Here is a 19,474-nt window from a genome sequence, read left to right as displayed (position 1 = left end):
CCACAGACCAGTCATAGGGACAATATCTAGTCCCGCAGACAGATTAATCGAGGGAATTTTTGGTCCAGGCAAACGGCGCAGACCCCTTCAGGGCGTGATTGAGTGGGCTGAAACATGTAGGCCTGATGCACAGGATTAACATTCTTACTCCTATCTTTTTGTTGTTTTTAGACATGCCATGAGGAGACTTCAATCAGGTCAATTGCCTTACTCTGGGTAACTTTACACTTTTTTCGCTTGGCTTTAATCTCTCATGTCCTTTACAGTAATAGGGTAAGAGCAGATCTCAACATGAAGTGCTCCCTCACCCATTCTATTGAGCTCACCCATGCCTAACTGAAATGAGTGAGGAGCGTGCCCTGTGATGAAGCATGCCAACCCAGGGTGGGCGAGGGCTTTACACCCTAAAAAGTAGGGCACACCACTCACTAACTTTAGCCTGTCTCGTGCATTTACCTTAATTAGGCAGGCTAACTATGCTGCTTATTGGAGTTTCCTGGCTTACTCCATGTTAATTGAGAGAAGTGCTCTGGGACTACTTCCCCAATTCTCCTCTTTTGTGACTACCTATAACTTAATACCATATGACATAAATAGCGTGGCCTCAATACAGTTAACCAAAATAGTGTGTAGATTTTCTACTATTAACTCCAATGAGGCGATATTTTTGTAAACTTTTTTTAGGGCACGATATTTATGTCAGGATTCTGACTGCAATATTTGGTTTCTTAAGATCACAAGTCAGCAAACTGGGTTCTCCTAAATTGAAGTAGTAACAACTGTTTGTAATGCCCAGGGCCTCTGAGGAATAAGCACAGGCTAGAAGCCATACTATGAAGCGGCTAAAAGCACTGTAGACGGGCTAAAGAGAGGGGAGACCTAGACCAATCAAGCGGTGTAAGGTGACCGCTGTAATGATGTAAGCGGGCGTCTGAGGTAGTGAGATGTGACATTTATGAAGTAATGAAATGTGGTAAATTGAAAAAATGTGTTTGAATACTCTGAGAATTGAGGGGATGAGATATAAGGTGTCTGACAGAATTAGATATAAGGTGATTTTTGAAAAGAGACCATGAGATGTGAGTTGACTGATGCAATAAAAGGGATGTTCATTATTGAATGAGTTTTGAAGTGAAAGTAGCAATTAGATGAGCTGTGACTCGTAATGAGATGCGAGATTAATGATAGAATGTGATGTGACAGTTCAGGTGTGATCGGCTGTGAAGTGACTGATGTAAGGAGTTGTGAAATAAACAATGCAATGAGATATGAGGTTCCTGATGTAATGAGATGTGATGTGACTAAGGTCAAATTCAAAAGGCAAAACAAACTTTATTCGGTTGCGGAGCAGCCATAAAAGTGCAAGCATCATTAAAAAGTGAATGTATAGTACAGTTCAATTTCACATATGCCCACATATGTACATAAATAACTGCATGCAGTCATTTTAAACATAGGAAGATAAAATGTTACAACTAAAAGGCATTAATCCGGACGCATTGTACCTCGTGAACGAACAGCTGCCCTTAACAAAGAATTTACGTCAAACTCGTCTCCTTATCAGATAGATTCTGTAGAAAATGATAAAACCTGGATACAGTCACTCAGATTTCTAGACTTCATAAAAGGAGCTAAAACATTTAGTAAAATTTCTATAAAAACGACAAAAAAAATACAAATTTAACTCGGATTGCCCTGACATAGCATTGCATGGACACAAAGTGAATTCGAGGCTACTCTGAAAACCTAACGGGAAGCCGAGCATATATTTAATTGTATCTTCCCGAAATTGGACTAATAGAGAGCGTTCTCATCGGGCCCTAGCACTAAAAAACATAATGACTTGAGGTGTTTCCGAAATCAACTGCAAATAAACTGCAATGGTAGGTTTCAGCATTTCTATGCTTCTTTTTCTCCTGTGGTTTAGGTAATTATAACGTTCGAGCATAAGTCTATTGCTCACTAGTTTAATCCTAGCTCCTCATGGCAAATAAAATGGGAGGAAGATAATAGGACAGACGAGTTTCCTGCAAAAAAGATTTCCCTCAACCTGGGAAATTGAGGATCCCGTATTTCGGCCCCATAGGAGGGCACCGGCACACATTGTGAGTTGTGTATGTGTAACAACGGCGCTAGGGCTCTGCAACAGATTGAGGCAATGAAGTGAGAAGCGTCTCTAATGAAATGTACGGAAAGGGAGGTCATTGTGTGTGAGATGACTTTTGCAATGAGATGCGAGGAGTGTGGTGTAAGGAAATGTGAGGTGAATGCTGTATGGATCTGTGAGGTGAATGATGCAAGGATTTCTAAGGTGGCCGTTTCAATGACATGTGAGGCGATTGATGCAATAAGGTGGGAGACAGTGAAACTTTGCATCTCTCCAGAGCCCACTTGCTGATACTCACAGAAGGGGCTCTACCACCCTGAAATGAACAGATTAATTCTGCTTTCTGACACTGAACTCGTAAGAAATCCTACCTTAAGGCCGCACTCGAGCAGTCCATTGAATGTATATCCAGAATTCAGATGGGTTTTCCCTCCAGACGAAGAACCCTTGCCTCCCGATACAAGTTGTCATTCCATGCTGAGAAAGGACAGTGCGCAACCCCATCCTTTCTTGTCTGTCCTGATGAAGACCCCAGTTAAGGTTCGAACTGCAGCTCCCACCTTCGGGTCGAAACGTCGACAACCTACTTCTTTAGCCTGGATTGGATGGAATATACATTTCTACACAGAGGCAGTGCATTGAGCAGGACAGCCACCTCTTTTTGATGGATTTGAGTTTAGTCATCTAACTGACATTCTCGCTGCAGTGGCCTTAGAGCACAGTTGATTTTACTGGATGTTTCTGTATATGAATTTTCTTCTTCCATCACTTTTACACGAGCACCTCTTTGAGCACCTTCTTTGCACACAATGGAGCAACCATTGTATTATAACATATGTATATACTAGGAATGTCTAAATAAAATCTGAATTGTTTGCACACATTTTTCTTTCTTTCTTGTATTTTCTCTCTCCTCCCCTTATGCTCACAGAATTGATCAATGTGTCATGATGGAGATACCTTAATCCGATATGTATACAGTTAGTATTTCACAGCATCGCTGTTAGGACCATTATGATGTCTGTACCTTAATAAGGTGGGAAGTGGAAGATGTCAGGTTACAGGTGTAACTTATGTACCGCGGGATACAGATGTAATGTGATTTGAGGAGACGGAAGTAATGCGATGCGAGGGGATCGGTGTAATGAGATGGGTGTCTATCATGCGTTGCCTTCTGAGGTACAGATATGGCATCTAGTATACACGTTACATAAACAATTGAGAACATTACAAAATTAAACCGTTTGACACAAGTTCTGTTTCAGCCTCACTGGGTCAGTTCTGCGATGACCGACAAAATAAGCCCAACATCGCCACCATGTGGTTACAATTAATACAACATTGATGAGAAAGTATAGACAAGGAAGATTAACGATTGACTAGATAGACCAAGTTTCCAAAATATCCTGCAGTCTGGACTCAAATAAAAGTAACATCATGGTTTCATTATGCTGCGATATCTCAGTGGATTGAGACCCTTGAGTCTGAGAGTTCTATGCGTAAACCTGCCAGGCCAAATCAGTCCTTTAGTCTTTCAAAATTAACAAACATTGGCAAAGCCAATAGGTCTCGCAGTTTTCGCATTTGTGGCTTTGCCGAATGCCGAGGCAGTTTGCAAATGTTGTACAGCATTGGCACAAAGCATTTTTTTTTATTGTTGTGCGCAGCGTCAGACAAAATAAAAAGCGAAAGAACGAGGTTGATGCGCCTGCTTCTGCATCGTTTCGTAGGCGCACGTATACATGATGATGCAAGCACGTGACTGCATAATCAGCCTCGAGCATGCATGCACCACCACACCACGCAAGCATGTCTACAAAATGATGGGGGGGGGGGGGCGCTTTTTCCCCATTTGCTGGTCTGTGACGGATTGGTAAATAAAAAAAGATAACTAAATGTAACTAGCGAGAACGTGCTTTTCTTCAAGGCAGAGAGGGGCTGGCAGCAATTTACTGCTTGTCCCTAAAAAAAAAAAATACGCAATTATATATATTTTTAAAAAGGACAGTGGGGTGGGGGGCAATGGAGGAGTAGGTGGGGGAAACAAAGGATAGTCGGTGGTGAATAAAACATAAATAAAGTCTGGAGGGGAAAATGGCACACGAGGCAGATAGCAACGTGTGAGTGAGGGAGAAGCATGGAAGGGAAAGAGCTCCACAAAGCATTAGGGTATGGGGGGGGGGGGGGTTGGTGGGAGAGAAGTACATGAGAGACTGAGCAGAAAATGAGTGCGAGAGCAACACGGAGTGCGGGCAGTTGGAGAAGCGCATGAGGGAATGAACTGGAAAACACATGCACTGTCCTTCCTGGAGCACTTAACCAAAATGAAAAAAGTAGTTCCCTAGAAAGTGAGTTGTAGAAGCATATAGGTGAGCCAAACAAAAGGATGATAAAGAGGCAATGCTCCATGGGATGGACAAACAGAAGAATAGTAAGGCCAATAACTGAATAAGAAGCAAGCAAATGGGAGTGAATAGAGCCAAATATTATAATCAATGGGCAGGCTGTAAGGCCTTGGTAAGACCACAATAGAACTTTTGCAGCCATGGTTGATGAGAACCAATAAAGATAAACATGATCCAGTTGGGTCGTAATAGCACCTGAAAAGGCAAGAGACAAACCAGTGATGAGTATGCTCTGTACAATTTTCTTTATTATTTTACTGTGGATGAAGTGAAGTTTTTTGTGCAAGTAATGCTTCACAGAAGAATTTAGTGCAGTGTTTAATTTGTGCCGGTTGTTGCAGATGGTTGTCACCGGCACTCATCTTTGGAGACCAGGGCATATTTTTAATCATCTGACTTTGACGAAGTGAGATGGAGAAAGAAGGTGGGAGAAAATGAACGGAAAATGGGGAAAGAGCAATGATGAAAATGAGTGAGATAAAGAGACAGGAAGTGGAAGATGGCGGAAGAAAGAGGCTTGATGTGAAATCCAGACTAGATATTCTGTGTATTCTGAAACGTTGTCATTCAGTGGCAAAGGGCTCCTAAGAAAACCTTTGGGTCCCTTTGCTTATATTTGTACTTATTAAGCACAGATTCAGGCGACATATTTACGAGAGGAGTTGCATCGCTCTTTCACCATACAACGTGAGAGCAACGCAAGTCCAAAATGTGATTAATGACGACACAAAAGGCCACTTTGCATGGCCCGGAGTGGCTCCATACATCTGGAGTAATGCAACGCAGCGCAAATCGCTGTGTTGTGTTACTTTGTCCATGGGCATTGTGTGAGTATTCCCACGCAGCGCGCATGGTTTTTGATGCATTCCAAGATTTACCAGAACTGGTAGGCCTGTTAGACCTGGGAATGACCAGAAAGATACGCCTTCTTAGGGGTGGCGTAACAGGGAGAATCATATTTATTTCTGCTTGTAACATCCTCTTCCTATATGTGCTGCAGTAGATAGACTGATATGCTTCTCAGGATTGCTTTTGTGCCATAAGGTCCCTTTCCTGCTCAAAAACAATCCTGCATGCAATGGTGGCACTCTTGCACAATGGTGCAAGGGTGTATGCTTTGGCCCTAGGCAGCCCATTGTGCGTTAACACTGGGGAAAGGACAGGAATGCGTCATATTGGGATAAATACAGTGCATTTCTGCCCTTTCTCTGTGACGTAGCGCAGCACAGCAAGGTGACTTGCTGTGCTGCGGCACAACGTCATAAACACGCCCCTCAGTGTCTGGTACCGCCTGACTCTGCTTTGGCTCAATGACAAGAATAATTTTCTGATTATTGTAAAATGGCTGTTGTATTTGGGTCTTTGGAATGGTTCCAGAGGCTCAGGTCCACAATTGCTATGGCCATCAATTGCTGGTACTGAATTGTGTCTAGGCGACAGGAGCTTTAAAGCAAAGAGGCAGATGCTTAAGCCTAGTCATGAGTGATGCTGTTTGTGAGGCTTGACTAGTCTATTCATAGTGATGGACGGTCTGTCAATGGCTTGCAAGGGACCCGAGCTTTAATATTTATGATCTTTTATTTTTGTCAGTTTTCACAGTGAGGATAGAACTTTTGTAGTTGTCTTTTGGTGAATTATTTACAAAGGTAATTTGTGTGAGCGGGAGACCTGTTGTTAAGTTTATAAAAAGAAGCAGCAGAGGTGGGAACTCAGTCAGGGCTGGACTGGGAACCCAAAGGAGCCCTGGCAATTTTGTCGAACCAACACCCATTGGGGCGGGGGTGGTGAGGGGGGGGGGGGGGGGGTGCTGCGGGCGGAAGGGTGCAAGTGTGAAGCACTGCTGCTTTTGTCACAGGGGGGGCGTTATTGCAGCAGAACCAGCCCCCAGTAATATAACTAACCCCCACCGGTGCAAAACCAGCCGTCACCCTTCCAGCCTCACAGGAAATACTCGATGGCCGCTACAGCCAGTCTGGCCTTGTACTCAGTGTGTGACTCTTCCTCTCAATTATGTTATGTTATGTTATGTTATGTTATGTTAATGTAGTCTTTTATAGCGCACGGCTACTCCGATAGAGTGTCCCGGCGCTTTTATTGACAGCCAGAAACAGACAAACACATTTATACAATTCTGCAGCTACATCATTTCCCACATAATTAAAGATTTACCACGCTTACCGCATTATCCACTATTTGCTCCATAATTTACAATGTCGATAAAAATAGACTTGTTTTATTGCAAATAGATCAAAACTACTAAAGAAAGAGCCACACATGGTGCTGCGCTGCATCAGATTGCTTTCAAAGATTAGCTGGTCAACTTTCGGTTGCTGATTGCTGTATTAAGCATTACCATAGTACTTCTAAGGAGAAACCTTTGGACAGATATTACTAATGTGTGTTAAAGTGGCAAAATAGCAAACTAATTCTCCCACAGAATGACCCTGCAGTCTGCACATAACTTGCATTTACCCTACCACATAATTTGGTCATCCTGTACTTCATAATTCTATTGGCCTTGTGAGCTCCATATTTTATGGAGCCAATAGCAAGTGGCTCATGATGCTGTTAGAACTGAGTCTGAAAACGGGTACCATCATTTTAAACCTCATCGCATGCTGAGTGGTGTCCTGAGTTGATTCTCTGAATAAGAAGCCACATGTTACCAGAGCACCCCTTTTGTCGTGCATTAATTGAGTCATTTGTTGGTTTCAGGGCAGCAACCGATCACAACGTTGACAACACCACGGCTGTTCTAAAGGAGTGGATCAAGAATGTTCAGAAACTGTACCACTCTGTGGAATGGAGACCAATGGAGGAGCCCAGGTGAGTATGGAGAGCTGGTCACATGACTTAAACAAAGCCGTCCTTATGACATCACCACAGGAAGACATCAGACAGACACACATGGTCTAAACCAGTGCTTCCCAAACGTTTTAAAACCACAATCCAGTTATTAGATGAACAGACTTTTGTGACCTACGTAGCTTTAATAGACATGAGGCGTGTGATTTTTTAAATGTAACTACAGCATTGCGTGGTAGTGCACTGTCATTTACAGACAGCATTTTTTCCATTGAAATTGATACACAATTTGCACAGAAATAAAGTATTACTGATAAAACTGTATTGCACACAAGTATACTTTATGGAAATTGGGTTTCTGTGCATATTCATCATGTGTGCATCACCAAGGAAAGTGTCTTGATTTGTTTTGATTTTATTAAAATCTTTGCTTCCATCCCATTTTGCTTTATGTGTGCTTTTCTAACAGTTGAATGTGTACAGAAAATGTAAAGATATTTACATTTTGTTTGTGTTACACAAAATGACATCCTACAGCCTTTCCTTTCACTGACCCTGCGCCCCTAGCAAGATTGTCACATAATTCACTTTACTGTTCTTTCTTTGACTGCAAAGTGAAAGGAGTTAGCAAACAACAATCCCCATGTTAAAAAAAAGCAACAATTTGGCGAAATACATAGCCTGGCATTTGGCCACTGTCTTTTTAAGCACAGTGAATGTGACAAGATAAATGCAGATTTTAAAGGCATCTTTATTTATTGCTTGGACCTTATGACTCCCCAAAAATCGGCTTAGCGACCGACTCACCGTTTGGGAAACGTTGGTGTAAACAATCGACTTGTTCCTTGGAAGGGCGGTGCCAAGAGCACAAAATATAATTTTGCCTGGGGCTGCAACAGTGCTTGCACCAGAGCTATTCTTAAACATTTGCACACAATGTTGAAGTATCGGAAATAAGCATATGACTTTTTCACTCTGGTGCTTAATTTGTAAAATATGAAGTGCCAGGGCTCTGACCGGGATGCCACTGCAGCTTGCACCACCCATCGCCCCTGTCATCGCCACCAAAACTACTACCCATCTCAGTCGCCTGCAGGTGCGACAGTTCAGATTATTTCAGCCCCCCAAAGCTAAAGAAATGGCTGGGGAGGCAGTTATTATTAATTTTTAAGGTACATTGTATTTATAAACAACCGTTATTCTGCGCATCTCTAAATTAGAACAGCAGCGCCATCGTGTGGCAGACTGTCATAAGTGCAGTGTTGACAATTAAGTGCTGGTGCTGGGCACCGGAAATCAATTAAGTGGGTGCCCAGCACCGGAAACCACGGGCTCACATTAAGCACTGCTTCTCGCATTGTATCACACTCTATGTGATCCAAAGCAGACCTTTGGCCTTCAGGAAACTGGCCCGTTGTGTTGCAAAAACTGCATTAGTTCACCACAACTCATTAGATTGTGCACCTCCAAAAATCTCCCTAACTATGAAGGTTCCTAACCAACAAAAATCTTTTTTTGCAATTCTGGAATATCTGGTGTCTGTACAGACACTGACCGCCTCACTCCCACTGAATGAGCTGCGTTGCATCTCTGCATAGACACCGGCCTGGCCCGTGATGGTTTACACTTTATGCAAAAGGGGCAACAGTACCACTACCGCCCTTCTGCATCCTCCAGTTAAGGACTGACTTTAGGAGGATGGATTAAGTAATTACCCCCTTCTCGGTTGTCATTTGTGAAAACTTACAAGGGTAATCAGTTAGCCGGTTTGTCATAGGCCCTAGTTTAGCTACTGTTTGAATTATGAAATACAGCAATAATCAGGGTTCAGAGGGCCCCTCAGGCCCCTGGATGCACTGCATCTGCTGCACGAATGGAAGCTATGCCCCTGCACAAGGGGAGCTCTGAAAGTTAAAACCATGGGTATCGTGTTTGATGTTGACATGACTATGGCTCCCAGTTCAGATAATCTGGTCAAGAACTGCATTATTTTACTTGCCAAACTAGGACACATTTGCCACTTTTGGATGGGAATACCCCAACATTAGTAGTGCAGAATACCATGAAACCTTGCCTTGACCTTGATAATGCTCTATATGCAGGCTTGACTTGTGCTCTGTTGAGTAGTAACTACAATCCCAAAATGCAGCAGTGCAGCTTGTTGTAGACATAAGAAGAGAGACAGAATCTTTGAATCCAGAAAATGTGCTCAGCGACTTCCTATTAATGTCAGGATTTAGTTCAAGTTTTCCTTCTTGGCCTTTAATTGTATTTACAGAGGCATCTTCCCACCTGGTCCTAAGCAGTGCCCTACACTGCTCTGGGCGTTCCCCCTGTGATCTTAACACGGTAGGAGGGTTCACTTGCAGGGGAGGAGTGTCGTCACCCCACTGCCTTTCTGCGCTGTATTAAAGGAAAAATAAAATGTTAATAATGTGAGGTTATTATCATTTTATTTTTCAGTGCTGAGGCAGTTTTGCGGGCTGAGGCTGAGCAGGGCTGGGCAGCGTAGGGGGTTGGGGGAGTGGTGGCACTCTCTAAGTGCTCATGACTGTTTGGGCCGTAATAGCGCGCTTTGCATGTTCTCCACCCAGGGCATTACATCCTAGGCGGAGAACATGCCCAGGCTACCATTTGCTGTCTGAGTGCCGAACCACAACGTCCAGACCAATCACAGCGCTGCATTGCAGCGTTGTGATTGGCTTAAGGGAGCCTGGGTGCTTCCTGCTCACACAGAAGCCAGGAAGAGGACAGAGCGGACGGAGGAGAGGCAGCATCCGGCAGGTAAATTATCTTTTTCTTTTGTCTTTTAAACCCCCTCTCCCCACTTCCCTCCTCCCTGCCCCACTGCTGCTTCCTGGCAGCAGCCGCTACTGTTTACTTGCTGTACAGAACTGCAAAATGTAGCTCTCTATCCACTGGAAGCTTTTCATTTACTTTTGCAATCCGTTTGGAGCTTGCCTCCTTACCTAGATGATTCTTTGAACCCTATTGTCCCCAATACGGCCTTCCCCTATCTCCGCAGGGCGGCAGCTGATCTGATCTGTGCCAAGAGACCCATTTCAGAATGAGGCAGATCAGTTTTCGAAGATGTGATTGGGTGAATTCTGTGTTGGGGGCAAAAAAATGTAGTTAAAAACATATACAGTGTGAATCTGTTGGGGAGTCACATGCTGAGCAACGTCCTCTTATTTCTGGTGATAGTTTGCTTTTATACTAAGCATTAATATTGTGAGCATCAACAACCAGTATGTTTTATAGGGTAGCCAGACTGGTATATTAGGGACTACAGCACATCACCTGTGTGTAGGACTTTTGCTGTCTATGTACATATGCAGCCTTTACACATTTTCTATATGAGATTTAAAAATATATTTCTTATATTTTTCCAAAAGCTGTGAAATGCTTGATTTATCGAGCCTCTAGGAGGAGGCCATGGGGTCTTCAGATAGAGCTACGATCGGTTTATTCGCCTCCGGGCTGTAAGCAACTCGTGAAGGGGTGAATCTTCCAAGCACATTTCCCGCTACAGAAGAAAGGGAGCTAAAGATCCCATCATGCTTCCCTGAGTAATGCTCATGCACACTAGTTGTTAGACTTGGCATCTTTTGGCGTGTTTCCGCAGAGTTTTTGCTTTCTGCCCTCCCGGTTTGGACTCTGTTTTTGCTGGTGTAGTGTTTCTGCCCACTTTTCTCACTGCTGATCAGTGGTAAAGCGCAAGTGCTCCTGTGGTAAGATGTGTTATGGATTGGTGTTTTCAGGATTGTGTATTTGATTTACTTTTTAGTCCCTAGTAAAGTGCACTGAGTGTGCCAGGGCCTGTAAACCAAATGCTACTAGTGGGCCTGCAGCACTGGTTGTGCCACCCACGTGAGTAGCCCTAAAAGGTAACTGAGACCTGCCATTGCAGAGACTGTGCGCAGTTTGTAACTGCCATGTCGACTTGGCGAGTGCACCCACTTGCCAGGCCCCAAACCTTCCCTTTTCTACATGTCAGTCACCCCTAAGGTAGGTCCAAGGTACCCCTGTGGGCAGGGTGCAGTGTATGTGAAAGGTAGGCCATGCCCTGGTGTGTGTGGCATGTCCTAATAGTGAATTGCAGCCCATTTCGTTTTTCACTATTGCAAGGCTACCTGTTCCCCATAGGACATAAGGGGAAGTTTGTTTATAACATCTTATAAACATAATGGGCCCTGGGAACGAGGTAGGGAAATAAAGTTTAGTATGCCTGAACTCAGACTCTAAAGATGCAGCTTTTAGTAAAGGCGATTTTTAGGCCTCGCCTAGCATTGCTGCGCACATGTGCAGCTCGCTCGGCGAGATTTATTGCAGATGAGGACTTTGAGAAAAGGGCTTGATGACCCGCCCCTTATTCCCATTGTCTTGCGTCACCGTTTATGTTAAACAGTGGGCTGCCACTGGAAATCAAGTTTCTAGGCTGCCTCCTGTTCGCTTTTTGGGCCTGCTTTACGGCTGTTGTGACAAAGTTTCTTCTCAGAAGCTTCGTCATGCTGCCTTGCACACGCCAGTGCGGCTCTCTGATTGGGCGCTGTGAGAACGCTCTTCATATGATAATGGGCCTGTTTACGCTTATCCTTCGCCAACCTGCCTGACTCGTCAGTTCTCAGGGCGGAAAGGGAAGGGGGCATTGGGGTCACAACCCAGGCGGCGTGCACCACTCCCCTGCTTTTTTTTTTTACTTTTAATGTTAGCGTGGCCGCGCTTCACAAATGCCTCGTTGTGTGATTTTCATTACTGGCTGCAATCCAACACTGTCCTACACGGGCATAGAAACTTTCAGCGCTGCCAGGCTGCTCTGTGCCTGCTCAATTGGTCCGGTGTTGAGCGTGGCTCTCACTGCTTCTATTCCACTGGCTAGTGCACCCAATGGCAATGCTGATCCTGTCCCATACGGCGCTTGTTGTAAACAAGAAACAAAGCTAGAACTGCAACTGTAAAGATCAAAGATGAAGTGCGGCGGCCGGGAACAAAGCAGTGTTTCCGTGAAGTCTTTATGGCATGCGTCACCTGGACAATCCAAACAAGTTAGCACATTTTAAAAATAAAACCATAGAACCATCATGCACAAACTTCAGGAAAACACGCATCACGTACAAGCTTAATCTTTGATCTTTGCGGTTGCAGCTTTGTTCCTTGTTTCTGTCAGCGTATATTAAGTTTTCGCTTTTATCGGAGGTATTTACAGCCTTATTAATTAGTACCACAGTTTTTCGACTATGAGGTGAGTTGTTTCTCTCGACGCATACCCATTGGCTTTGGGTCTGCCGTTTGATACTTGATTTGCCTCCCCTTGCTTATACGCTTAGATCTTAGAGATTACGTTCCGGCATGCTCGCTGAGATTACCAAATTGCTATGCCCGAAGCAGCTCTCATACCCGTGGATGCCAGGACTCACGCCGGCTCCCGGTCCTTTGTTGTCTCACTTCTACGGTCTAATTAAGTAGATTCAGATATAAAGGTGAGTTAATTGACCTCTTCGCACACTGATCATAACATGTTCAACAGCCTTAATCCTAGTTTGTTCTCTCCCTGCCACCACCTGCTGTGCTCGCCATCTTGTTCGTCCCCCCCTTTTTATTTCTCCTTCATATGCTGCAATTATCTCAATGCTGCTTAAGTTACCACCCCCACCCGAATCTCATTTTAACACACCTCTATGGCTCTCCGCTGCTGCTCCCACTGAAGTCTATACATCCTGGACTTGTAAATAGACTCGATTGAATGGAAGGGGTTCGCTCACTTTTTTCTACAATCCTGCTGTTGCTATGCAGTTCCCCTAGTAAACCTCTTGACTGCCACATTGATATCTCGTGTGAAAGCACTCTAACCCCCTTTTAAATATGGGGGCTTAGAGTCCAAATTCAGGGTTTATTGCACCCTCGTTTTCTGTTCAGCGCTAGTATCGGCGCTAGATTGTTCAAACGTGACTGCTGATTCCTATTTTCTTTCACTTAGTGCACAGCTTGTCTGAATAGTGCACATTCTTGTACTGTAATTGTTTTGACAAATCCGGTGTGGGTGGAGGAACTTTTGACCCTGTGGCTGTAGAGTAGAATCGTGGCTTCCTTCTATCACACCTCACCATCTTTCAGAGTGCGGCCCCTAATGAGAGCACGGCTGGTTTATACCAAAAGTGAGGTTTGTGATGTTTCGAGAGTGGATTGTGGTACCGATAGCCGTGAGTGGCCAGTGTTTTCCAATACTGGACATAGAACAAGTTTTACATTACAACACACTCTCCACTTTAACTGAATTAGCTATAACTTCCCCGGAAGCGCTTCTGAGAACCTATTTACTGCTCTTTAATTAAGTTGCTAAGAGGCAGGGACTGCCTGGAGGGGTTACAGGGTTACCCTGAGACTTGTTTGTGTTTCTCATCTGACAATTTCCCCCGACCCTATGCACTTGTAGCGCACCCAGTCTATTTATCGTGGGGCTGAACACCTGCGGTGACCGGCAGGTCGTAGGTTGGAATCAATCCTTTCCACATTTCATCCTTCGAAGGTCTTTAAAGCCAAGCCCTATCAAACCTTTTACTGTCGGAGCCCGCTGAGCCAGTTCAGGCTATTAGGACTTGGACTTGGCATCCTGCCCTGCTCAGATGGATCATAGTACAGGTGCATTTAAATTTTTTCTTGCCTCAGCTATACTCATTGGTCCTGCGTCCTCCTGGACCTCTGGCCCCTATTTCTGAGGCTCCCTGTGCCTTTTTTAAAGGCTACTTTGTGTTAAGTTTTTCTTCTGTTGTGAACACTTCCTTTCCCAATACCTTTTTTCTGTTCCTCAGTTAAGCTTTCCGCATTACAGTCGACATGGACTGCCATGATTGCATACATTTTGTACTGGTGGAAAAATAAAGCACTGCTTGTTTTAATAATTTTTTTCTGATCAGGGAATAGTTTGCTCCATTTCTTACATACATTTTTTCACTAGGGCAAAACATGGAACATACTGAATTTGCTCATGTTTGCATGTACGTAAGAAGTAATATCTTGGTGTCCACTTTCACTTGCTGAAAGTGCAGGCCAAATTGGGAACTAAATCAGTTTCCCCTTTTATTTTACAAAAGGAAATATTTCTTGATACATTTTAATCACGCACCATGCTTATTGTCTGGTAAAAGTGTTGCACACATAAAATCTTTAATAAGTAAAAACCGAGCAGTTTGTACAGTATCTTTGCAGTATGTTCCCCTGGTGAGGGTTAATTTAAGAATCATGGGCTGCAGGAGAATATGTGTGCTGTGCTCTATTTCCTGTTACCCAAGAAGCCCACATTTGCAGCAGAGCATTTGCTGCAGTTTTACTTTAATGTAATTCTTTCTGAGTACACAAGCTGCGTGAAGACATCATGAGTCCGATGTTTTACAGCTGAACAGGATCACAGATGCTAACTGGGGACCAGTGTATCACTGGGAGTAAATAACTTAGTCTACCTAGCATAGTCTATCCACTGTTAGGACATCACAGGGAATAAACCTTCTGCCAGCTAACTGAAAACAATCATTAAAAAATGCAATAGGTCTCACCTTTTATTAAGTTAAAGCCATTTGCTTTGCTATACAATACCATTAGCAAAGCAAATGGCTTTAACTTAATCAAAGACGAGACCTATTGCATTTTCAATGCTTGTTACATTTAGTGTTTGAAAATACCAGTTTTAGAAAGTGTGTGGTTTCTTTCTCAGTCATCCTGTGTGCCTCTGCTGGAATGTGGATTGCCTGTCTGGGTTTTGGATGACATAAGGCTGGGGAGCAGGAGTGGCTCAGATAGTCTAGGTAGAGTCAGGAAAGGGCTGAATAGACCTGGGCTGCAATGGGGGAAGGGAGATGAGATTTCCTTGCACCTCAAAGGGCCTGGTCTGCCTCTACAACGCTGTCTCCACCTCCTGCCAGGAAATCACACCAAAGAAAGCAAAACTGGTTCTGGCTGGGCACAGACACTCTCTGTCTAAGAGATCAAAGGATTGTGGGATATAAATATTGGGGCCCAGACCCCTGAACTTTAGAATTCTTTTAGATCAAGAAGACTACCAAGAGGAAGAGCTGGAGAAGCTGTGAGGAGGGGCTACCACTTTGCTGTACGCTTTGCTGTGTTGGTCTGCAGTGGCTGCTTCTATCTTGGGCAGTGAAAGGACTGGACTGAACTTTCTGCAATCTACTTTTGTGATTTTCTCCAAGGGCTTGAGGAAGAGTTTGCCCCCTGTTCAAGAAGTCTCAGGAACAACAAAGACTTCAAACTCTTTTGCCCTCAGCACTGGGGACTGTGTGTTTTGTGCGGCAACATAAGAAAAGCAACTCTACGACATCTACGACGCCGCTGCTGACTCCGTGTCCTGAAGGCACCACAGAGGGCACCGGCGCAATGCCCTACTGCGACCCTGGTCTCACCGACGACGCCTGCTGACACCACCACCGAGCCGCTGCTCGCACCACGACCTGCACTCCCCACTGCTTTGCTTTATGATGACGCCTTGGCACCGCAGAGGGCACCACCGCAATGTCGCACCGCGACCCTGGTCTCACTGACAACGCCTGCTGATGCCGCTACCGAGTCATTGCTCGTGCCGCGACTTGTGGGCACCGCACTCCGTACCGCCTCGCTTCACGACAACGCCCTGGCATCTCCGACGACGACGCTCCACGCCAAAATCGACGCTGCTGCTTGCACCGTGGTTCGAGGGCACCACTCGTAAAGTTACATGAAGGATCGCCCTCATCCCGCACCGCAGCCTTGGCCTACCGACGCTGGCGCAATCAACTCCAGTTTGTCAGTCGACGACAACACTTTAGCGACGACGCTTCTTGCACCGTGACCTGCCAGTACTGTGATGAGCACCGCCATAATCTCGCACCGCGACCCTGGGCTCACCGACGACACCATCTGACGCCGCCACCAAGCCGCTGCTTGCACCGCGACCTGAGGGCACTGCACGCCACACCGCTGCACTTTGCACAGCAGCACACCACACCTGCCGACGCCAGCGCTCCTGACTCCATCAGAGAGGCGATCAACCTGCAACGTGTGTGACGTTGAGGGCCCCGACGACTCCTGCACCGACCTTCGGAACCGACACCTACGGACGCCCTGGTCATCGACGCCCTGTATTTCTAAAAGGTACTGTTTGCGGGTCTTCCCGTCCCCGTAGCTGGCTTGCGACGTCGCTGTCAGCCAGAACTGTTTGGATTTGTTTGCTCACGACGTGGTGATAGCCCCGGACGTAGCTATCGACACCAAGGAACTATTTTTAAAGCATATTTTGATAAGTGAAGATTTTGAAGTACTGTATGGTGGGTTTTTATTGTTTTTGGTCTTGTCTTACGTATATAAAAATATTGGATATTTTTCTAAACTGGTGTTGGGTCCTTTTGTAGTGCTTACGCTGTATTACTGTTGGTTATGTGCAAATGCTGTACACACTGCCTCTAAGATAAGCCTGCCTGCTTGTGCCAAGCTACCAAGGGGGTGAGCAGGGGTTATTTTAGGAGTGTAACTCCCTTATCCTGACTAGGAAGAAGGGTCCCTATTTGGACAAAGGTACAACCCCTTGCCAACTAGAGACTCCCGTTTCTAACAGTAGTGCAACCAAACAAGGGCTCATTTTCAGGTCTAGCCTGGGAAGCGCATGCACTGCTCTGCAAGGCATGTTGTATTCGAGTATGGACTTTAAGTTCTGCCCACGCTCTGCCTATATTTTTCATTGGCTTGTGTCATTGTCCTTTGAAAATGCTGGCTACTGATTCATTAATACGCTTGTTAGTCCCTCCTTCGTACCGCCTTATCTTCATTTGTAACCTCCCATGAGGACTGGCCCTTTTACTTCTTTTGTTACACAATATGTCTCATTTAGTCTGTAAGCACTATTTTCTTTAATGATTTTCTCCTACTGCAGGCACAACTTGCTTTTCTGCAACATTCAGTACACCAGGTGCACTTTCACTTTCCAAGCAGCCCGGGCCACTTCTTTGAAAAGCAATAGGTCTCGCATTTACAAGAGTTTGAGCCATTGGCATTGTAAATGATGATGCCTTTTATTTATGTGCTAATTATCAAAAAAGATAACTAAAAGGCATTGTCATTTACAATGCAAATAGCTTAAACTCTCGCAAAGGCGAGACCTATTGCATTGCAAATGCTTGCTTTTATCTGTTCGGAGTCCTCAAGGATGCGGACCACACAAGTCTACGTAAAGCAGACAGCGACCATAGCTCTGTGACCAGGATAAAAAATTGACCAGCATTAAAAATGACAACATGAGAATTGGGATTAATGTAACACTTTTTAATGTATTTCTTTAGTCAGGTGCCCATACGAAAAATATAGACAATACATTATTCAAGCCTTTCAGAGAGCATCAATTATGATCTCCTGGTAAAAGGAAAGGACAATTTATAAACAAGAACAAATAATGAAATTCATATCTTTACGGCAGATTACACACATATGTTGGAAACACACTACAGAGAAGGAACATATGACCTCATCTTAGTACATTCCATCCTACATGCAATACTTCAATTTATATTGTTGAAGCTGGTAATGTTCACCAAGGAAAAGTAAAGTAAATTTCACAAAATAAAGCAGTATTTTTAAGAGAATGTGCACAGCTCAATATTGAAATGCCTGGAGCATTGCTTGAAACATTCTGCACAATCAGTGGAATCTAAATAACATTAAATGTCGACTGACAATTCATAAGTGGTCGATATTCTGCTACAATGTACGTATTCCATGCCTTATTCCACCACAAATTTGTTGAGGGAGTAGGGCATTTCTGGGATGGTGCAGTTGTCAGCCTTATGTCAATCAGTAGGTGACTGATCAGTTTTGCATGTTGATCTTGTAAAGTATATTAAATTAGACTGACAGATTCATTGTCTTCTAGGTCGTACTCAGATGAAATTGGACCCAAGCATTGGCCAGCCTCGCGATTTGCTCACGTCATGAAGCTGCGGCAGGCCGCACTGAAAGCTGCGAGAGAAAAATGGGCAGACTACATATTGGTAATGTTCATATTAAATATTTGGAGTAGGGATTCTAATATTGGCCAGCATATGCCACTCAATAGTATTTACTTTGTCCCTTGTGGAAGGATGGAAGATTGAGTTGGCCCCTGCAGGACTTTAATTAGTGACCTGTTGCTTACTTGTACGTCTGCAGCATGTGCATTTCCCCTGTGAGCACTACGGGCAGCTTTGTTTCTATGTTGTAGAATTGCAGTAAGGATGGGCCTCGAAAGGGGCCTTCCTTCCTAATTGTGATTCGGTATTCTGTGTAGCAGAGGTTAGCAACTGTATTGTAATTAAATAGCACTTACTACCCCTGAGGAGGCATCAAAGCACTTTTTCGGCGAGTAGCACGCTACTCCAGAACCCATAAAGAATTAGTGGTGAATTTGTATAGTGAAATATGAAAGTAATATGAGTGGTGGATATGTTAGTTAGTTATTTGGATTGAGAAGGATAGTGGAGGGATAGAAGAAGGAAAAAGGTTTGTATTTATATAGCGCTTGCTACTCCTGATGAGGTGTTGAAGTGAATTTTTGGCAAGTAGCACGCTACTCCAGAACCCATAAAGGATTGGTGGTGAATAGTATAGTGAAATATGAAAGTAATTTGAGTGGAAGATATGTTAATCAGTTATTTGGATTGAGAAGGGTAGTGGAGGGATAGAAGAAGGAAAGAGGTTTGCATTTATATAGCGCTTGCTACCACTCACTAGGTGTTGTAGCACTTTTTCGGCGAGTAGGACGCTACTCCGGAACCCATAAGGGATTACTGACAAATTAGTATAGTGATATATGAAATTAATTTGCGTGGGGACATGTTGGTATGTTATTTGGATTGAAAAGGATAGTGGAGGGATAAAAGAGGGAAGGATTTAGATTTTATTTTTTTAGATCATAGCAGTAGGAGGAGGCTTGGGATGAGTAAAAGGGAGCTGGAGGGGGAAGAGTCAGAGGGGAGGGTTTAGAAACGATGGTTCGGGCGCAAATCAATGGTCAGTTCTTGACACCTCAAAGGATATAGCAACTGATTTGTAAAAGGGAATGTGTACTATGTGGACGCCTTCCTCTTTGTGAATGGTCTTGGCAACTGGGTAGGAATTAATAGAAGGGAGCAGTGCCTGCTTTCTC

At 44.3% G+C, this 19,474-nt stretch overlaps 1 protein-coding gene across 1 annotated transcript in view; it reads left to right on the top strand.

Annotated features, from left to right (window-relative positions):
• Positions 1-19,474, top strand: part of COLGALT2 (collagen beta(1-O)galactosyltransferase 2) — a 256,817-nt gene that overhangs the window by 164,287 nt on the left and 73,056 nt on the right. Inside the window, exons 2-3 of the mRNA XM_086957029.1 lie at positions 7,228-7,338; positions 18,224-18,341. Coding sequence (XP_086813155.1) covers positions 7,228-7,338; positions 18,224-18,341 — 229 coding nt within the window. The remainder of the gene's footprint in view (positions 1-7,227; positions 7,339-18,223; positions 18,342-19,474) is intronic.

Source organism: Lissotriton vulgaris, chromosome 1_1 (assembly GCF_964263255.1).
Source record: "Lissotriton vulgaris chromosome 1_1, aLisVul1.2, whole genome shotgun sequence".
NCBI lineage: Eukaryota > Metazoa > Chordata > Amphibia > Caudata > Salamandridae > Lissotriton > Lissotriton vulgaris.
Note: the sequence above shows the minus strand (reverse complement) of the source record. Positions and strands in the feature narration are given on the sequence as shown.